At 34.0% G+C, this 19861-nt stretch overlaps 1 protein-coding gene across 1 annotated transcript; it reads right to left on the bottom strand.

Annotated features, from left to right (window-relative positions):
- Positions 1-1432: 1432 nt before the first annotated feature.
- On the bottom strand, positions 1433-17175 carry LOC112005592 (endoribonuclease Dicer homolog 3a). Its single transcript, XM_065763180.1, has 25 exons — positions 16770-17175; positions 16464-16644; positions 16016-16129; positions 15400-15534; positions 15225-15294; positions 14664-14728; positions 14456-14587; positions 14165-14317; positions 13653-13782; positions 12879-12984; positions 12611-12803; positions 12362-12522; positions 12018-12236; positions 11625-11890; positions 10811-11082; positions 10198-10718; positions 10003-10097; positions 8949-9172; positions 8646-8855; positions 5147-5623; positions 4668-4937; positions 4117-4443; positions 3026-3278; positions 2024-2135; positions 1433-1902 (listed from the first exon to the last, which is right to left on the bottom strand). Exons 1-25 carry the CDS (start codon positions 16910-16912, stop codon positions 1695-1697), a joined length of 5037 nt encoding a protein of 1678 aa, XP_065619252.1. The 5' UTR covers positions 16913-17175; the 3' UTR covers positions 1433-1694.
- Between the last annotated feature and the right edge of the window lie 2686 nt (positions 17176-19861).

Below are 19861 nucleotides of genomic sequence, written 5' to 3'. Positions count from 1 at the left end.
GTGTCTGTAACTAGTATCAGAGCACAGCTCAAGGTTGCCAAAAAATATAGCTTTTAGCAACTTAAAATACTACTTTATCTATTTTAACACCCTATTTTATAATATTCCTAACATCAAATGTTTTATTTTAACATTCAACACATTAAAATAATATAAAAACACAATAAAATAATATATCCAACAACACAATAAATAACAATCACAACCAACCATCAATATATTAAAATACATTTTTTTTTAACATCACATATTAAAATTTCAGTTTTTGTTTTGAGTTTTAAGCTACAGGCTACTAGAGATTGCAACTCGCTGTAGCTCATGCTCAAATTTTTTTAAGTTTTCATTCTTTGCTGTAGAACACATTTTTAGGTTATTGGGTACTAAATTGATTTTTTAGTCAATTTAGCAACCTTATTGCGTATGCTCTTAATCCACTTATAAATACACTAAAACGCTACTTCTCTTAGTCGTATGAAAAGATGATAACCCAATTTTTCTATTCATCAAAAACTGAAAGATGATAACCCCTTTTAGTGTTTACAGTGCTTTAAGTCTATCATTCCAAGCAATAAAATACCTTTTTTTTTCCCTTAAAAAAAAAAAAAAAATCTCTGAACATTTCATTCCTATTTTTTCCTCAACCTGGCTCCGTAACATGTCAGAGAGTAATCCTTAACCACCACATTTTTCAGATAATTACAGCATCTTTTCCTGGTCAGTTTGTTTTGCTTCTCGGTTGTGTTTGTTCTCCTCCTAATAGCTATTACTTTTGGCTGTCAGATTAATGATATTATTAAGGATAAAGATGATTATACAAAATTCTAAATAGATTTGTAATTTAACTGTTACTTTCTGATATTTTCAACAAAGATGTCCAATGTCCAAATCTCCTACTTCCGTTGTTGTAATTATCAAATTATCAAGCCAAAAAAAGAAAACAAAAAAGACGACTATACAAAATTATTGTTGCTCTGACTGAGAATTGGAGATTAAGATTTATGGAAATATGAGTTGGATGAGATTCTGGAGTTTAGTTAAGCACTACCGACATTATCATTTTTACCCTTGAAATTCTATTTTCAAAGTCTTTTACCTGACCACATAAAGTTATGGATTTCGTATTTCTTTGTTCCCATTAACAATAAAGGAAAAAAGAAGAATCCCCAATGTCCGCTAATGTCAATCAGACTGAAGTCCATCACTTATAAATAACGTTCATTATTATTTTAACTTTTAAATGAATCAAATAGTTAACAAACATATGAAAATTGATGCAAGTATTTCATGGTAAAACCAAACTACAATCTCTTGTAATGTTGCAGCATAATAAATCAATCTTGCAAGAGTGGAATCCTAAGTTCTACCAAATTATGGGCAAGGGATTCATTGGGTTAGAACTTAGAATTATACAATCCTTTAATTAGAAAAGAGGGAATGTTAAAGGCATAGTTTCATTATGAGTATGTATTCATACAAATAATTAGCAGTAGTGTACATGACTTTAGTACATTGACATCATAGCTAAGATTAGATTCATGTTTGATACACTGCCTAACTAGCCTGTTGCCTAATTGCTCTATAGGTGCTCTATAGGTTTAGGGAAGATGAATAGGGTGGTCTACTATACAAAAGATACATAACATCATCCCATTTTTAAAGTTAAAGAACCACTACTTGACACCAATAGACACAAATTAGGAGCCACCAATGACAAGTTTTCCCTGTCGTTCAAGCTCATAGAGCATGACAAGCGCTGCGGAGTCAAGTGCACTCTTCTTATCAGCTCTAGCATCTCCTGTGCATTCCATACTGCCGAATTTGGGAATGTGCAAGCTTATCCTTGATACAAAACTGTTAAACCCATTTCTTATTTCAGAGCCTTCTCCAAATTCAATTGGAGATCTGAGGGAGAAGATAACAATTAGGTCAGAAACTGAAAAGAATTAACAAATTTTCTAGCAGCCATGAATGCAAATCCACATTTATATAACCATTAAATTATTATACAGCAAACAAGGCTGACCTTGATTTATTTTCCGTTGAATTGAATGTAGGCATTGGCCACTGCACTTTCTTACATAATTCGAAAAGAGTGGTTCGGGGTCCTCCTTTCTTTGTGTTGATTGTGGCAATAACTACAAACAAAAAGCCATAGTAGTACTAATTAATATAATTCATCATCTTATTTATTTATTTTTTTTAATGTATATAAGGATTTAGAAAGTCACAATAAAGGATAAGTTCAAGTATGAAAGATTACAAGTAGCAAACTCCACAATTGTATCATTAAAAATTATAAACAAATCAGAAAAAAGAAGTCATAAGTGCACAACAAGAATAATAATAAGATGCCAAAGTGTTTGAAAAAAAATATAGTCAACCATGACATATCCAGCAATTAAATTTTCTTATTGAGATCACATCTTACATTTAGCTTCATAATTAAATTTGTGAATCTCTTCAGGAGGGAGCGGAAGAGATATTCTATCAAGAATTTGCAGCCGTTTACTTACAACTGACTGCACTGGGTACAACTCATAGCATTTTTATGAGCTTATCCAGCACGTGGTAAGCCTACTTGGCGGATTAGACTCTCTTTCGGGTGAGGATCCCTTTGTCACCAAATAAATATATAAAGCTCATTTAATTCTTTCACCAGATTATAAATCCACTGAAATTTTACTTTGATCAAACGTAAAAGAGGATGACTGTTTATATATTATCAACCTAATTCATCCAACATCAATGTGGTTATTGTAGGACAACATTGAGTGTTAAATGGCCAACACGTTTGAATTTGCACCCATTGTCATTTGATAAACTTTTTTAGTAATTTAAATAAAAATATTAAACGAAAATATGTGCAAGTTCCAGAAAAGCAAAAGCATAATAAGAAGAAAATATCAAGATGCAAAAGCTGAATGCCACACACATTGACTATCTTAAATACATAATGCTCTGGCATTGTTTGGATCCATCACTCTCAGTATCAAAACAAGAAAAATAATGCATAGATGGTGCAAACCTGGGGTGCCACTGTTGGGACTGCAGTCTTTGTTAGAACAATCATAAGTTGGGGAAGAAAAACCAGTTGACTCAGGAGGCAATTGATCTTCAGTTGATTTTCGCTTTTTATTGATCGCTAGCTCTGAAAGATTTCCATCAGTTAATTGATCACATACATCAATTTCCATGTATGAAGCAGTTGAATTGTCGATATGATCAGCATCCAGTTTTCTCTTTTTGGAAGCACTACGGGAGAATACAATTCCTCTTTTCTGTTACATTTAAAAGTATTACATTAGATATATTGGGTAATGAAAACAGTTGACAGGTTCTGAGATGTGCAGCACATCAGCAAAATCTACTTGCGACCAAACCACTTAACACTTAGCCTCATTCATTACTACTGAAGCATTAGGCTAACTTTACAAGAAACTAAACTTGTGTATGTCTTTTTCAGTCTGAACTCATGAAATCATTCAAAATATAAATTCTATCACCAAATTAATTATTTTTAGGGCATTTAAGTTCCATTCCATAACCATTCGTAAATAGTTCAATTTTCATTCTGATTGACTATCTACTTCTAAAGTAATTCTTGGAATTTATTGGTGGTTTCCCCATAAAAAAAATAAAACCCCCCCCGTGGGGGGGGTGGTGGAAGGACACCTAAGACAACATTTAAATCATCATCACAATTAATTTGGAGAATGGAAGAATTTTAAGGTGACCATTCTTTGCATAGGTTTCAGAAGTTTTTTTTTTTGGGTTACTTTTATTTCTTAAATAAGACATCAGAAAGGCAAGAATGAATATAGATAATAATTTTTTTAATTAAAAAAAAAAAAGGTTTCCAATGCTATGTCCATTTTATAGATTTGAAATTGTTCCCACGCAAAAAAAGACATTGGGTGATTTATGACAACAAGGAGATTGTATATGCAAAAAACTATAAAAAGACAGATAGCTAATAAAGTAACCCTAGAACTTTATATTAAATAAAATCTTAACATTTCTAAGAAAAAATTGAACTGCCCAATAATCTTTAATTAAAATGGTGATCTGCATAGTAGTTTAATTAAGAAGCAGGTATTTAGAGAAGCACCAACAAACCTCAAGTTCCTTTAATAAGCGACAAGCTGCTTCTCCTCTTGCAATTTTTTTCCCCCCCTCATATCCCTCTCCAATCAAAAGGACATCTTTCAGTTGTAAACTAAGCTCAGCATGCACCATATCTCCCTTCTTTATAAATTTTTCTTTTATAAAATACCCACGAGATGCACATAATTCATTCAGTTTTCGAAATGGATGCAGTTCAAGCTTATCAGGGGTCACAATTGGAGACAACAGGGGCTTATATATCCTCCAAACTTCATTAAGATTAAGCTTGGTGTCAAGTAGTATTGCCCCTGCAATACTTTCCACCATATCTCCAAGAGCCTGTAACAAAAAGAAGATGGTCATACAAACAAACTAATCATGAACAGAAAAATAATGGCAATCAAACCACAAAGAAGCAAGTCAATGTAGAACTCAACAACCAAATGACTTACACCAACTGCAAATATTTAAGAAACATTGACTAAGAATCATGGATATAAATGGCAACTGTCGAAATTCACAACATCTGGAAGAAAGAAAAGGGAATGAGCATAAGAACTAACCTTAGGACCTTTTGGGAGTTGGAGTGATCCATCAGTATGAGATTCAGAAATAGACTTCACATATTCTGTTATCTGACTTAGAAGTAACCCTGAGCAGTGTTGAAGATGCTGGTGAAGGTTTTGTCTTACAGCGGCTTGAGCGAAATTTTCATTATTTACTGAAGCTGAACGCAAGTCAGTTAACTCGCCCGGATCAATATCTGTGTAGCTCTGATAGAGATGCCACGTAATAAGCAGGTCCAACACCGAGTCACCAAGATATTCAAGCCTCTGTCAAAAAATTCAAGAAGTTAAGAAGAGAGATTATATAGAGCTCTTGCTTATTGTGTGTACAATTTCTTGCCATTTTCAAAATTTACAAAGACTTCTTCAACAGACATTTAAAAAGGATATTTTAGGAAAAGGAAGAGGGGGTGAGGGGGCAGAAAGAGAAAAATTCAATCAAGTGATTCAAGTCTGCTGAGAATGTCCATTGCTACCTGGTAACAATAGCCAACTCCCAGTTCTTGCTGGGATGCATGTGTTATGGCCTCCTGTAAAAGACCCTTAACAGAAAATTCATAACCAAGCTTTGACTCTAGGGTTGCAATCTCATTATCTTTTGGGACATAGGACCGTAGAGAAGCAGTAGTAATTGCTTCAACAACTAACACGGGATCAAGTTCAGCATCAATTCCAAGCCACTTCATCAGATGGAGTGCAGCAATTATTCCACCACCCACATAGTATGCTCCTATGAGGGCTTCAACACAATCAGCTATGGTTTTTGAACTCATCCATCGATGACCTTTATCACAGCTATTTCCAATCAAAACTTTTGGGTCTTCAGTATGGAATTTTGCATCCAAAGGCACTTCTGGAGTATCCACCCCGCATTTACAAGGAACAGGCCGAATGGAACGCTGTCCTGGAGCAACCCAACGACGAGGATCAAATGCACTGTCACGTATATATCCCTGTCAAAGGAAAAATGCAAAGCATCATAAAGCAATGAACTCATAGACTCATTAATGTACTAAAGCCTGTTAAAAGTTAGACTTGTACCCAAATTATGGTCTCCTAAATGAGTGCAGGCAGGAATTGCAAAGCAGTGTATAAAAAAATTAAAAAAAACAGGGATAACCTATGTTCACATATTGTGGCATGTTCACAAAACATTAATGTCATTTTTCTTATGTACATAACAAAATACCAGTGATCATTAATCCAGTTCCGGTGCCTGAGTTTTATTTATCTGTCAAAGAAAGAAATTTATACACCAACATGCTGCTGATTATTACATGTTCATAATGACTTATTGGATACTAAAACTATTTTATCCAGGATGCCATTTCAATGTGCCCATATTGTATTGTAGCTGAATCCAAATTTACAACTCTACTTGGTATCAAAGCGTCCTGATCCAACCCTAGAACTTACTAAAGCACATTGGAGGCTATGTTCCAATGATAGGGGCGTGCTAATGTCAGCACCAACAAGGTCACCAGAATCCGAAGAACACACCATCCGACTTGCTGGAATCTCCTGATATTTGCGGTAATTTTCCCAATTTTTTTTGGAGCCATCTGCAATGTCTTTTTCATTTTCCATTGTTTTCTTTTACCCTTGGCACCAATTCAACCCTAGAACCAACTAAAACGCATTGGAGGCTGTGTTCAATGATAGAGATTCCATGTACTTGACAAGGTGAGCTACTATATGGAGGTTTAGGGTGGAGTAGTGCAAGGAACCCAGTTTTGTGAGGCAGGTAGGTGCATGATTGAGAAAACTGAAGTACGCAAATGCCTTGTTTGATGTATTGTATTTAGCTCAGATTCAGGATGGGATAGAAGACAAAGTGTGTTGGACACTTAAAGAGTAATGGCGAATTTTTGCTTGCTCATAACATGAAGTAATGAGAAGTAGGGTTGTTCAGGTTCTGACCGGAACCAATGAAACTGATTGGAGCCGAGCTGACTGCACCGCTCATAGCTATATATATATATATACACACTTCTAGAAGAAAAAAAAAAAAACCCTTCAGTTATCCTACAAACCCCACCCCCGAGATTTTTCTTCCTCATCCAATCACCCCCCTCCTCTTTCCTCAACAACTCAGATCTTCCCCAACTCTGGTTGCCATTTCTACCTTCCTCAAACTCTGGTCATCACCCCACAGGAAAACTCAAAAAGAGCAAAGCTTCCAGACTACAATAAAAAAAGATTAGCTTTGATCAATCAAGAACACAGAAAAAGAAAATGGGTTGCAGTTGCTCTAAAGGGTAAAATTTTTCATATCTTGAATCTGAGATTCTAAATGCAGTGGGTTTTTTATTTGCTGTGGGGAAATTTTTTTTAATTGTTGTGGGAAAAATCCTTGTAATTTTTGGGTTACTCTCACTCTGATGGTTATGCATTTTTTGGAGCTTTCGAAACAGTATAGAATTTTTTTTCCCCTCTGTTTCTTGCCAGTAGTCGGCATCCGACTACAGCACCAATAGAAATGGCTGCCAGTGAAGTCCGAATTTTGATCCCTACTGTGTGGTAGCGGTTTGAAGTTTAAGAAAACTGGTCCATGCAGTGCAGCTCAGAAAATCTGTCCCAAAATCTGCCACACCAAACCATGTACACCCCCTATGAGAAGCACCACCAGCTTGGATTTTCCCTGGAACTAGAAGGCTATCGGAAAGTAGAAGGCTCCAACAAGAATAGCTTTTCTATATATGGACTGAATAGGGAAATTTCTCACCGTACATAATCCTATCAAGCAAATGATAATCATTGTAAATCAATGTTGTTGTATGTGTAAGAGGAGTGGTGAGAATACGGATCATTTGTAGATTCAACAACATAGAATGACTGAATCCATGATGTTTTGTGTTTTCATGATGTTTTGTGTTAGATGGATAATGACGGAATCCATGCACATATTGCTCCAATGTTGGCAAAGGAAACCAACTTCTTTATCATTATGTTTAATGTGGACATGGAGGGACAATGTTAGAAATTAGCTCAAATTTATAATTTAACAAAATTGCCTTTTTTGGATTTTTTATTTTTGGATATTCTTTATATGGAAGGAAAGTCTCTTCCTCATCAAAGAAGTAATTAGAAAATGTTGTAAACTTTGTTCACCAAGGAAGAGAAGTTGGACTCTTATATATAAGTAGTGTTGTAAAGGTTTGGTGGTTTTGGTCCCAAATAGAGAGAGAAGAAGACTTTCAAAAGAACATTGAAAGGTTTTCTCCTTAGAGTAGCCTAATAGTTCCTTTGAGGTTGAAAAGATACCTATGTGTCCAATGCAAGTTGTGTGGCTTATAGAAAACAGAGAATTCTTGCTCCTAGGCATGAGCATAACTTCTTAGCCCATCAAGAGTGAATGCCCCCGGATTACCAGGAAATTGATTCTGGTGGGTGAGATCAATTGCCCTTAGGTTTTACTAGCTACAATCAAGTGCAAGGGGCTCTTCTTCAAGAAGGTCTCTACATTATCAAAAAGAGAATAGACCAATCTCTCAAGAGTGAGCGGTTGAGAGGTTGAGCGTTGTAACCTTCCTTGAGTATAGTGGATTTCACCTCGCTTTCCATGGATGTAGACAGTTTGTTGAGCCATGTAAATTCTTGTGTCTCTTTTGTGTTTGGATGGGGGGAGATGGGGGAGAGCATAAGAAAGGAGGACCAGCATATAATGCAGGACAAGCCAGAACGATGCAACAAGAATATAAAAAAATAACAAGAAAACAAAAGATAGGAAACCTAGGAGTCAGCACCTAGGCTTGTTTGGAGTCCACGCCAAGCAAAGAAAACCACTAAGTCGGCACAAGTGGAAAAGAAAAGGTATAGTTCATCAATTTTCTGATACAACTATATAAAAATTGATACTATGCATATTGTTATTAAAGAGAGATCATGAAGTTTTAATTCATATGCACCATGATGTGCCTAATAAAGCCACTTAAAGAGATGTAAGCCATAGAAAGGAGATATATGTTCTAATACCTGTAATTTGAGATCTGTTCCCAATTTATGTAGGGTTGCATTACAAATAACCCGTATACGTATATCAGTTAATTGCCCTTCATGCTTCTTAGGATATTTAAGAAAGAGGTGACAGCCCACTGCATACTTTAGAACCGAATCACCAAGCAATTCCAATCGCTCCATTGAAAAATTCTCAGAACATCTTAGTGTTGTAAGAGCTTCTAGAATCTATTCACAAAAGATCTTGATTAGATTAATCAAAACTGTACGACTCAAAAGAATATAGACAAATCAAGAGAATAACCAACTAATAGGACAGACCAAAGCGCTTGAAATATGAAAGTTGCTAGAACAACAAATCTCTTCTCTAAGCTGGCTGGCTAACATAAGGGATTCCAGCCGATGCATCACAGATGGTAATAAATAAAATGATCTTAAAACTCCTCTGGAAACATCAAGCCTGATTAAAAGCTCAGGAGGCATATGAACATGCATTTGTGCCTTTTTGACAAGCACACCTGCTTCCAATGTCTTACCAGTAGTGCCTGCATAATTAGAAGAAAATATTAGATATATACACAAAGTTCCACAGCATTAATAAATCAGATTCAAGAACTTTATTAAAAGAACTAGAAACAGACATCCATCTAATAATTGTACAACAACAATTTGTGTAATACACCCAACTGGTAGGGGAAAACCCTCATCTAAGATGATAAAATGTGTGCAATTTTTATATGCCGACACATGCTCATGGAAATTTCCCTTTTCCCCCTCCTTACTGGGCATGCTTCTAAGCCGGATTTCTATTACACTATAGAAATAGGGAACTAATAGTTGACTGCTACCTGCTTTCTAAAACATGCCAGTCAATTATCAAGATCCTTAAATTAAGAGAGAAGTGTTTAGCAATGCCAAACCTGACTCTCTTTTCGCTTCCTTTTTCCAATTGAACACGGTGTACCATATAGAGAGATCTCCATCTACTCCATCTGTAACTATCTTATCCAACTAAAAACTCTTCCCCACCCCAACCCCAATTCTCTCCGATCTGGTCTACGCTATGAGAACTGGGAATCATAGTAGTAGTAGACAAAGCTGAAAGCCATGACATAGTTGAGGGGTGTTGATAAAGGAAGATTAAGGTGACAATATGCATTGTTCAGCTAAATTGTTTCAATTAGATTATCAAAGTTGGAAAAATGAAATAAAATCATCTTTCTTTACAAAGGTTAAATATTATGAAAGCATAACTAGCACATAAATTTGCCAAAAGGACAGGAAAAAAAGACCTGAATACCAATATACAGAACATGTGCACTACATATAAGACATTATACGTTGCAACAAAGCTCAAGCATTCAAATTAACAAACCTTCCTCATCGAAGTTTACAAGAAGGTTGTGTGGGTTATGACTTTGCTTTAACCGCAGCAAAGGCTGTCCTGGATACATCAGTGTTATCCCATACCTGATCAGGACAGGTGTTATCTATGGAACTATATGGAGGAATCCAAAGGGGAAAATACACAATAAGCATAGAAAATCATTCAAGATAAGAAATCACCTACTTTTTGTTGAAGTACTCTGAAAATGTCATATATTTTGATGAGGCATTATCAGTGTTTCCATCAAAAGGACTCTCAGCAGAGGTATTATTCACAACCTCAACAACAGAGTAGATTTTTCCAGTGTGAATTGCCAAAACTACCATATCTTTGAGATTGTTTGTGTCAGCCATACTATAAGCAAAGTGGATAACATTAGTGCTGCATGAACCATTCCTATAAGGTGATAAATTTCCTGTCTCACCATTACAATGTTCAGCACCCAACAAAGAGCTTTTTTTCATGATTTCTACCGCAGAAATGCAAGAATTGATGCCTATCCAATTTATTTGGCAAGGCTCAGGACTTGAAGTGTTCAATGTTTCGAGAGGTAGAAGCAAATACATGTTTGATGGGCTCCATAGTGATCTAGTTTCATTCTTAAGTAAAAATTCTCTGCATGTTCCAGCTGATTTAGATCCAAAAAACAATCTCCCAAACAAACCATTAAAGAAAAATTCTTGAAAGCACTTTGCTTTTGTCATCTGATAAGGAATAATGGACAGCATGGAATTAGAAGAAATATTCCCAAAAAAGAAAAAGAATGATAAATGAATTAACAAGCTGATGTGTGCACCTGTTCTGCATCCAAATGCACTTGCCCGCAAAAAGATACAGAAGACTTAACCTTCTTTGAGACCAAGTAAAGCTCCAATTCAATATTTCCCACATCATCATCAAGCTTTGACTCAAGCAAAAGAACAAATCCAGAATAAAGCTCTCCGGGAATATTACATAAAAATTCAAATTTATAGGCCTGAAAAATGGCTCCATTGACTTTTTCTCCCCAAGTTCCGGATAGTGCACGAATGCAAGTAGTCCCATGTAACTCCTTCCTCTTTGTTGTTCCTTCGAACACCAGAATAATAGGTATAAGGAAAATAAAAGGAGAAAAATAAAATGCCTTGACACATGCCAGATATGATACAAAAACAAGATGCACAACATAAAAACTCAGACACCTAATGTATATTTTTCTGCAGTTGAATTCAAAAGTAACTCAAAAATAAACCATGAAGTCATCCAATGCATCAGACCGATGTATATTTTTAACATCAGGATCAAAAGTATTCTCTCATGAAAAGTATCAACATTGCTAATTTTTTTTTTTTTTTTTTTGCGCATACAAAGGCAAAATAAGAAAACAAAGAATTTATCAACAAGTAATTTTTTTTAAAAATAACATCACAAGTTGACAATTGACTTGTAAATGAGTATTTTACCAAGGCTTGTTTTATTGTTCCAATGTATTCTAGATTGGGTCAGATTCAAATAGAAATGCATGTCTTTCAGTATATCAACTACCCCAATGAACCTTAAATAGGGACTACAGAACCATTTTGTGAACACTACATCTAACAACCAAAAATCAATTGGTCACATAGACATACCTGCACCTGAAGCTGATTCTTTGCTTTTTACAATGAGATTTTTCTCTGGAAGCTCTTTGATGGATGGGAGAAGATGATCATCCAAAGCACCCATTTGATGCAACTTCTTACATGCTTCCAAGCAAACAAGCTGTTTTGCTAAATGAGAATTTCTACTTGAGGGACCAACTATGGATTGAAAAGCCGCATTAGGGGGTAATGTCATTTTACACTCATAAGACCCTTCGATAAGTGAAATATGAAATTTTGGCTTTGGGACAAAGTACCTAATTAATACGGTAACAAATTATGACTGAATAAGAGATAACTTGATTTAATGAATAGAATCATAAAATAAAAAGGGAAATTATATTAAGTATAACTAATCAATTTACAAGGAAGACATATGCATACTTGTCACCAGGAAGTTTTTCACAATATCGATGAATGAGGTTGACACTAGAATCTGCAGTAACCGAGGCCCCAGTTGCTTCCACATGATATGCATTTACTTCCTCAGTAGTACATGCCTTCAGAATGTGTGCATCAGGGTCTCTATTCATGGCTGTATCTGTCATTGAATGCTCACTCCTGATTATGTCAAACAGTTGATCCCTTTGTTTTGTGTTTCCCCTTTAGATATATGTATAGTTAGAGCAACAATATATTTGAGTTTACATACAATAGCAACAAAAAAAAAAATATCTTCTGAATTTCAAGAAACTATGTAAAGGCTAACAACAAAGAGGACACCTCACCTCTCCAACATCATGACAAATTGAGAGTTATCCTGTCGAGCTCGTCCCCGAGATTGGACATAACTACGGACTGTCTTGGGGAGGTCAAACCGTATCACACAAGAGCAGTTTGGCACGTGAATTCCCTCCTCAACTACATCAGTAGCAAATAATAAATTGACCTACATAGAAGAGTTAGCTAATTTAGAATTGGGTTTTCAAATAACAAAACTTCTAATAATTCAAATCCTATATTAAAAGATTAGACACCTTGCCAGAGCGAAATGACTCCAATGTTTCCTTTTGCTTTTTTGACGGCAGCGAGTCCACTGACGTATTACTTCCAGTCAAATATGAAACCGTGAAATGTGATAAAGAGGTAACTTTCTTCATGAATCTCTCAATTACCTTAGCTGTAACAATTCTCTCAACAAAAATGAGGCACAGTACTTGCTCAGCTCCTCTGCAACCACAAAACATGATGGTAAATCAACCACATAACATTATAAACAAAAATCAACTGGTGTAGTTAAATTACCCAAATGACTGGAAAAGTTGAAGAAGTTCATGTAGTTTAGGAGATAAATAGCCCAAATCTACTGCTTTTAAATAACCAGACCGTAAATCCAGAAGATTTTCATCATCTGAAAGAGAAAAAAGATATTATCAATAAGAAATATCATATTTAAACCAGAAACATAACATAACAGATTTTAATTTGAAATATATTAGCATACGGCCATATAAAAGGTGCATTGGGCGAAAAAATAAACCCCAAAATAATGAGATACCATAACAAGAGAAACACTTCATAAACTGGAAAGAACATTCTCTTTTTAAAAAGCAAGGAAATAACTTATAGTGTATGCAAATACCAATTATGGTGTACAGAATCAGGATATACCACTAACAACTAAATTGCACCAAGTAAAAATAGGTTCAATAATTCATTTCCCACTTTTGCCCCAACAAATAGAAAATACAATCTTGTCAGAAAATTGTTGATTTAGGCCACATTGTAATAACATACAGAGTAACAACATCAGAAATTTTGACAGTAGTGCAAATGATTTGGACATGATGTATCACAACCATAGGTACACAAAAAATAAACAAAATCAGTTTGCAGTACAAAGATGCAAAAAAAAAAAAAAAAAAAAGGAAAAATTATCACAACCATAGGTACACAAAAAATAAACAAAATCAGTTTGCAGTACAAAGATGCAAAAAAAAAAAAAAAAAAAAGGATAAACGTTATGATACTGCTCAAACCAGGATAAGGAATAAAGAGGAAATATTCCAAGCAACATACCATGTGGGAAGAATTCCCCAATTATACACAAGACTTCCTCAAGAAAACGTTTACACAGAAAGTAACTTTCTCTATAAACTTCACACTCTGCGTTGCTGTTTGGAACATTCTCTAGACAGACTTTCACAGCCTACAAACCAAATAACATAATACAGAAAAATAACATTAGAAGAGAAAGGTATGACCATGAATGTTTACCATTGAAAACTTTAGTGACCCTTTGCCTGTATTCATATAGAAAAGAATAAATAATAACTTCTTTTTTTTGGTGAATACGTAACATCATATAGAAAGAATGACATTAGAACCAAAGGTATGATCATAAACAGTAGTTATCCTATACTAAGGCTATGAGGTCTGCAACTAGAGCTGCTTGAATGTCATACAGTTGGAGGGAACCCAAGGACAAGGGTGTAATAAAGATAACATATGTAAATATGTATGTATGTATCTTTCCTTTTAAGACACAACTCTCCTCTACTCTTTATTCTAAATTTAGAGTCCTAGCATACCTCATAAGCACACATGAGTCCAAGGTCGTCCAGACAATACAAAACCTTTGCCTGATCATTAGACAAACGCTTTCGCAGCATATTAAATTTATCATCCGTGTCCTTGTAATTATTTTGCAACGACCCTTGCAACTCTAACAAGGACGCATCAAACTGTCAATGCAGATAATCTTTTATTAGTATCCTGACAAGTTTACTGTTTAAAAATAAAAATATAAGCACGGATGGGATGTGTTTTTATGGGTGAGCATGAATACGTATGAATATGTGTATTAAATGGCCCAGAAATACCTTGGAACACAAGGCCTCTATTTTCCCCTTTAAATCCAAACTGGGAAACTGTGCTTGGTCATAAAATCTACAAGTTTCTTTTGCAGAGGGCACATACACTTCAATCTCTGTCCTGTCTCCAACAGTATAAATCTAACCCAGAAAGGATCAATACTTGAGTTTAATCCATGATAAGTGCAGAATCATCACTATTAAAATTGTAAAATACCTGGGAATCCAGAATATTTTCTAGTTCTGATATTTGACCCTCACAGTCCACAATGGATGAGACACCTGCTACACACATTTGTAAGTAAAAGTATGCAAAAATGATTTTTAATATAACAACAGATCTGATAACTAGACACTTGATAATGAACATTTAGCAATGGGCCTTGTATAGCATTTCTTAAACACAAAGCATAAAGATAAGAGAAAGCAAAATAATTAAACCACAACAGACTAACTGGAAAAGGCTTAAAATACGCTAATCGTTCAATGGCAGCCAAAAAATCCATACAAATAAACTTCAAACTCTATGCAGAAAAACTTATGTTAAGCTAATTAGCTTTCCAGTTCTAATCAGCCTTATCCTTAGCTCCCCAGAGAGAAAATTTAAATGAAACTTAATATTTAAGTACTAATGGCACTGAACTGTACCCATGAAGCACATCTAAGACATGTACAGTACAAAGTACATCAAATAATGGCAAATAAAAAAAATAAAAAACTGGACCAACCTATCTTAGCCAATGACATAGCAGTACACAATATCACCATAATATCTTACCTTTTCTCACTACAGGGGATGCTGTCATTCCAAAAATTTTTGGCTTGTTATTAGAATTATGATAAAATTCCTTCACCAAAACAACACAATTATTGAGATGTTCATAAAAAATAAGAATGAAAAATCAGCTTAAGATGGTGTACAACAATGAAAATGGAAAATAATAGATATTCACCTTCATTATTTTTGTATATGGATGGTTACCAGTAGCACGATGACATTCATCAATTATCATTAAGCATACTGCTTCTGGACTCAAGAATGCCTTTCTTAAGACATCCAAAAATATCTGGGGTGTCATTACTAGTACCTACAAGATAACATAAAGAATTTGCATTAACATAACACTAGCAAAGGTAACTTGTGAATAGAAATTTAAATCTAGGATTTTAGGAAAATTATTTCCATGTAATAAATTAATAATTAGTAGGGAAGATTGATTTTTTTTTTTTTTTTTTTTTTAACTTTGACTACATAAATATATTTTTAAACTAGCACCAATTTGGAGTTCTCAGAGACAATCAACTTACTGGTGTGTGATGAATAATGACTAACCAAGCAATATAGGAAATAGTAACTAACTCACTTATGCTAAATGCCAGAGCAAATAAAAGTGCATAAAGAAAGAAAATTAAGCAACAATTAAAACAGAGGAATCTCAAACTGAGATTTTAACAGTAACATGCCATTAAGAAGTAGAAATTAGAACTGCCCAAATAAAAACATAAAGAAATAATTCAGTATACAGATAATCATAAAGATACTTGGAGCTATTTAAGAAGCAACCTTACATTATTCTTATTAACTTCCCTTTCCCAGGTCTCTAAACTCCAATTATCAACTCCCATGTCTCCATAGTACTGCCCCACTTCCATATTTGTATGGTTTTTTATAAACTCAAATTGCTGCAGACAGAAAACCCATTTGTTTCAGTATGTGAATAAATCAACTAGCCACATTACATGTAGGTTCACAAGTATACTTTATTAGCACTAAAATTCTTTCTTTTCATTCAACAATTGAAGAGAAATACTACATTAAAGGACAGAAAGAATTCAAAAGAGTACCAAAAAGGAAATAAATTTTTCTTAAAAATAAATTAAAAAAAAAAAAAAAAAAACCATGCCTGATTAACAAGATGGACAGTGGGAGCCAAGAATGAAAGAATTCAAAAGAGTACCAAAAAGGAAATAAATTTTTCTTAAAAATAAATTAAAAAAAAAAAAAAAAAAACCATGCCTGATTAACAAGATGGACAGTGGGAGCCAAGAAAACAATCAACTTTTTATGGCCATTAGACTTGATAGCTTCAAAAATGGCTTTGATAAGCATAACGGCAACCAAAGTCTTGCCAGCACCTGTCTCCAACACTGCTATGGTGTTCCTCTTCTTTGCAACTTCAAACACTCGCAATTGGTACCTACACAACCCAAAAAAATACACACATATTCACACATTCTTAAAATACACAAATTGATCATCATCATCAAGAAGATTCAAAAACAAGAAAAAGAAAAAAAAAAAAAAAAAAAAACAGAAACAAACCCTCTGGGCTTCATGCACTTGGGACTTGAAGAAGAGGGTGATTCTTGAACAGAAAGATCATGATCAGATTCATTCATATCACTTGAGCTCCGCTTGGGAGGAAGAAGATTCTGGGTCTGATTCTGCTGCTCTAAACAAAGCATGTTGAAAGTAGTCTCTTTGGATTGGGAAAAGGCCTTTGATTATCTAAATAGTGCAAAAAACAATTATTTTCACACAGTGGTTGAGTAGGACTAGAAAGTACACACTGAAAAACACGTTCAGTGAATTTTAACCCAAAAAAAGAAAAAGAAAAAGAAAAAGAAAATCTGGAAATCTTTATTTTTATAATAAAAAAACAAATAACAAATTTCTCTGTTTCTTGTGCTTTCAGAAATCCGAAGTTCAGGACTGGGAAGATTCCATGTTTTTTTTTATTTTATAAACAGTACTTTGGGTTTGGTCGTGTATTATAATAAGTGATATTCGTGTGAGTAACCTGTTTGAGTTTCGAGATTGAATCCCACGCGGCTCGTGTATACACGGTCCAATAATTTAGGGACACGAGTACTTTTATTCGTAACGTGGGACCATTACAAGTCGCACACGTGAGTGAGTCTGCCCTGATTCCTGAACAAGTTGACTGTGTGTTTGTTTGGGAAAAAAAGTACTGAAGCGAAAGTGTTGAAGTTGAACAGTGTTTCCGAAACATACTCTAGTCAAGTACTTTCTTTAGGCTATGTTTTAGTCCCAAAATTTTTTGTGTCATAAAAATTAGACTTTTTTTTTTTTGGAAAAATAATTTACTTAGACTTGTTTATGAATACTTCTTATATATATTTTAAAAACATTTATGGTATTTATAAACTTTTGTTTAAATTTTTTATTTTAATATAATAATTATCAAAAACTTTGTAGCTTAATTGGTTGGCAAACAGAAAATTTAGTTAATCGAACTAACAAAAAAAACTTTAGTGAAACAAAAAAAATCCACCCCCAACTACCTAATTGTCAAACAAAAAAAATTTAATGAAACAATAAAAATAAGGTTTAAAGAGTTCTTCACATTTATTGTGTTAACTTAGTTTTTTTTTTTTTTTTTAGAAAATGGTTACTCTCAATTGATAACACAATTAATTAATATTAAAAAACAGAAATAAGAGAATCATTATTAATACCCTTTTTTAAAAGACTATACAATGATCCTGAATCATAAATATCAATAAATTACTGATTTTGTTAATTTAATTTTACTCACTAATTTTTTTTTTTTAGTATTGTATGAGTGAATCAATCATTTTATACGTATATATATATATATATATATATATTAGCGCTTAAAAAAACTTGACTAATTTAAATAGAATTTGTTTGGAGAAAATCAAACTTAATTAAATTATTTTCAATATTAGGATGTTTTATTTGAAAAGGCGATGAGTTTTAAATAGTTCAAGATAGCATAGTTTAGCATTATCGGTAACTCTAAAACCAAATTTTCAAAAAAAATGAAATTCGCTCTACTCTTTTTCTTTCTAAAAATAAAATTTGATAATTATGGCAGTTATTAATGAGCATCTATTATGATTGTATTTATATATGAAATTATCTATTTTATCAGGTTACTACTTAAAGAAATTATAATATGTCAAAGTATCAAATGAATGGTATAAATATAAAAGGTTCTATAAGGAATTTAAACTCAATTGAAAATATATACAATAATAGGATCTCAATATATATTATAATAGGATAATCACGGGTAATTTTGTCCCTTCCAAATTACTAGTCTCATATTAATAAGGATCTATATAAGGCTAAATCACTCCATTTTGTAAAATAATTTCACAAACATTACACAATTTTTTGAAGGACGTAAGAATAAGATGAGATCAAATCATTCTTATAATTTCAATAGCTAAATTGATAAGGGTAATCACACTCTCCTCTCTTGAGGTTTGGAAGAATTACACCACCCTAATCTTAAAGAGAAAACACTCCCCTCCCTTGAAGTTTGAAGAAAATAACACTCATTCACTTCTATTTTTATTCCGTTAATCTTACTAACGGAATATTCTAAATTTTTTAAAAAATTATTTTTACCAAAGTTTAACTAGGGTTAGTATTTTTTTTTTTTTTTAAAGCATATTAAAAACTCAATTCTATTAGGTGTGTAAACAAGTCAACTTTTTTTCTTTTTTTTAGAAACAATAAGGTGACTTATTAAATTGAAGAATGGCCTACATATTCAACTAAGTGCTTACTATCTCAATATGCTGAGGTTTGGTATGTATAGTGAAGTGACTCTAAGAACATGGAAGTTGAACTCTCTACGCCAACCCAATGTAGTAGTGAAGAAGAAGATGAGCTGCATCGTAGTGTTAAGAAATTTAAAGAAAGCAATGGAGCTAGTAGCTTCTTGCAGCCAAGGAAACTTGTGAGTTATAAGGATAGCCTTGTGGGAGACATTCCTGGAGCCTATGAACAAGCCTTCAGGTTTGATAAAAATTGGGAGGAAGAAGATTATGAGTCAGACACTGAACTGGAGCCGTTGTTGGAAGGTATGGCTGAAGTTAAACTATCAAAAGAAACTAAAGCTCGTATTAGGGCGCCATGGTCCAAGGCATTGATTGTGAAAGTGTTTGGTAGATTGGTTGGTTTTAACTACCTCACTTTCAAAATCAATGCGTTATGAAAACCGAAGGCGAAGATGGATTGTGTTAATTTGGGCGAGATTTTTTTCTAATTAGATCTAGTAGTAGTGAGGATTATGATTATGTGCTTCGAGGAGGCTCGTGGTTCATTGAGGGGCATTACCTTGCAATTATGCCATGGGAACCATACTTCAAAACCTCTAAAGCAAAACTATCATCTATTGCTGTGTGGGTTAGATTTCCCGAATTGCCAATAGAATTTTATAAGGCTTTAGTTCTAAAGGAGATAGGGAGTGTGATCGGGCCTGTGATTCGCATAGACTCCTTCATTGGTTTAGAAACTAGAGGTGGATATGCGAGGTTGTGTGTTCAGATTAATCTGGACAAAACTCTTATCACTTCTATTCGGATAGGTAGAATGGTGCAATAGGTTATGTATGAAGGTGTTTCATTACTCTGTTT

The sequence above is a fragment of the Quercus suber genome, unplaced genomic scaffold (genome assembly GCF_002906115.3).
Source record: "Quercus suber isolate HL8 unplaced genomic scaffold, Cork oak 2.0 scaffold_495, whole genome shotgun sequence".
Lineage (NCBI taxonomy): Eukaryota > Viridiplantae > Streptophyta > Magnoliopsida > Fagales > Fagaceae > Quercus > Quercus suber.
Note: the sequence above shows the minus strand (reverse complement) of the source record. Positions and strands in the feature narration are given on the sequence as shown.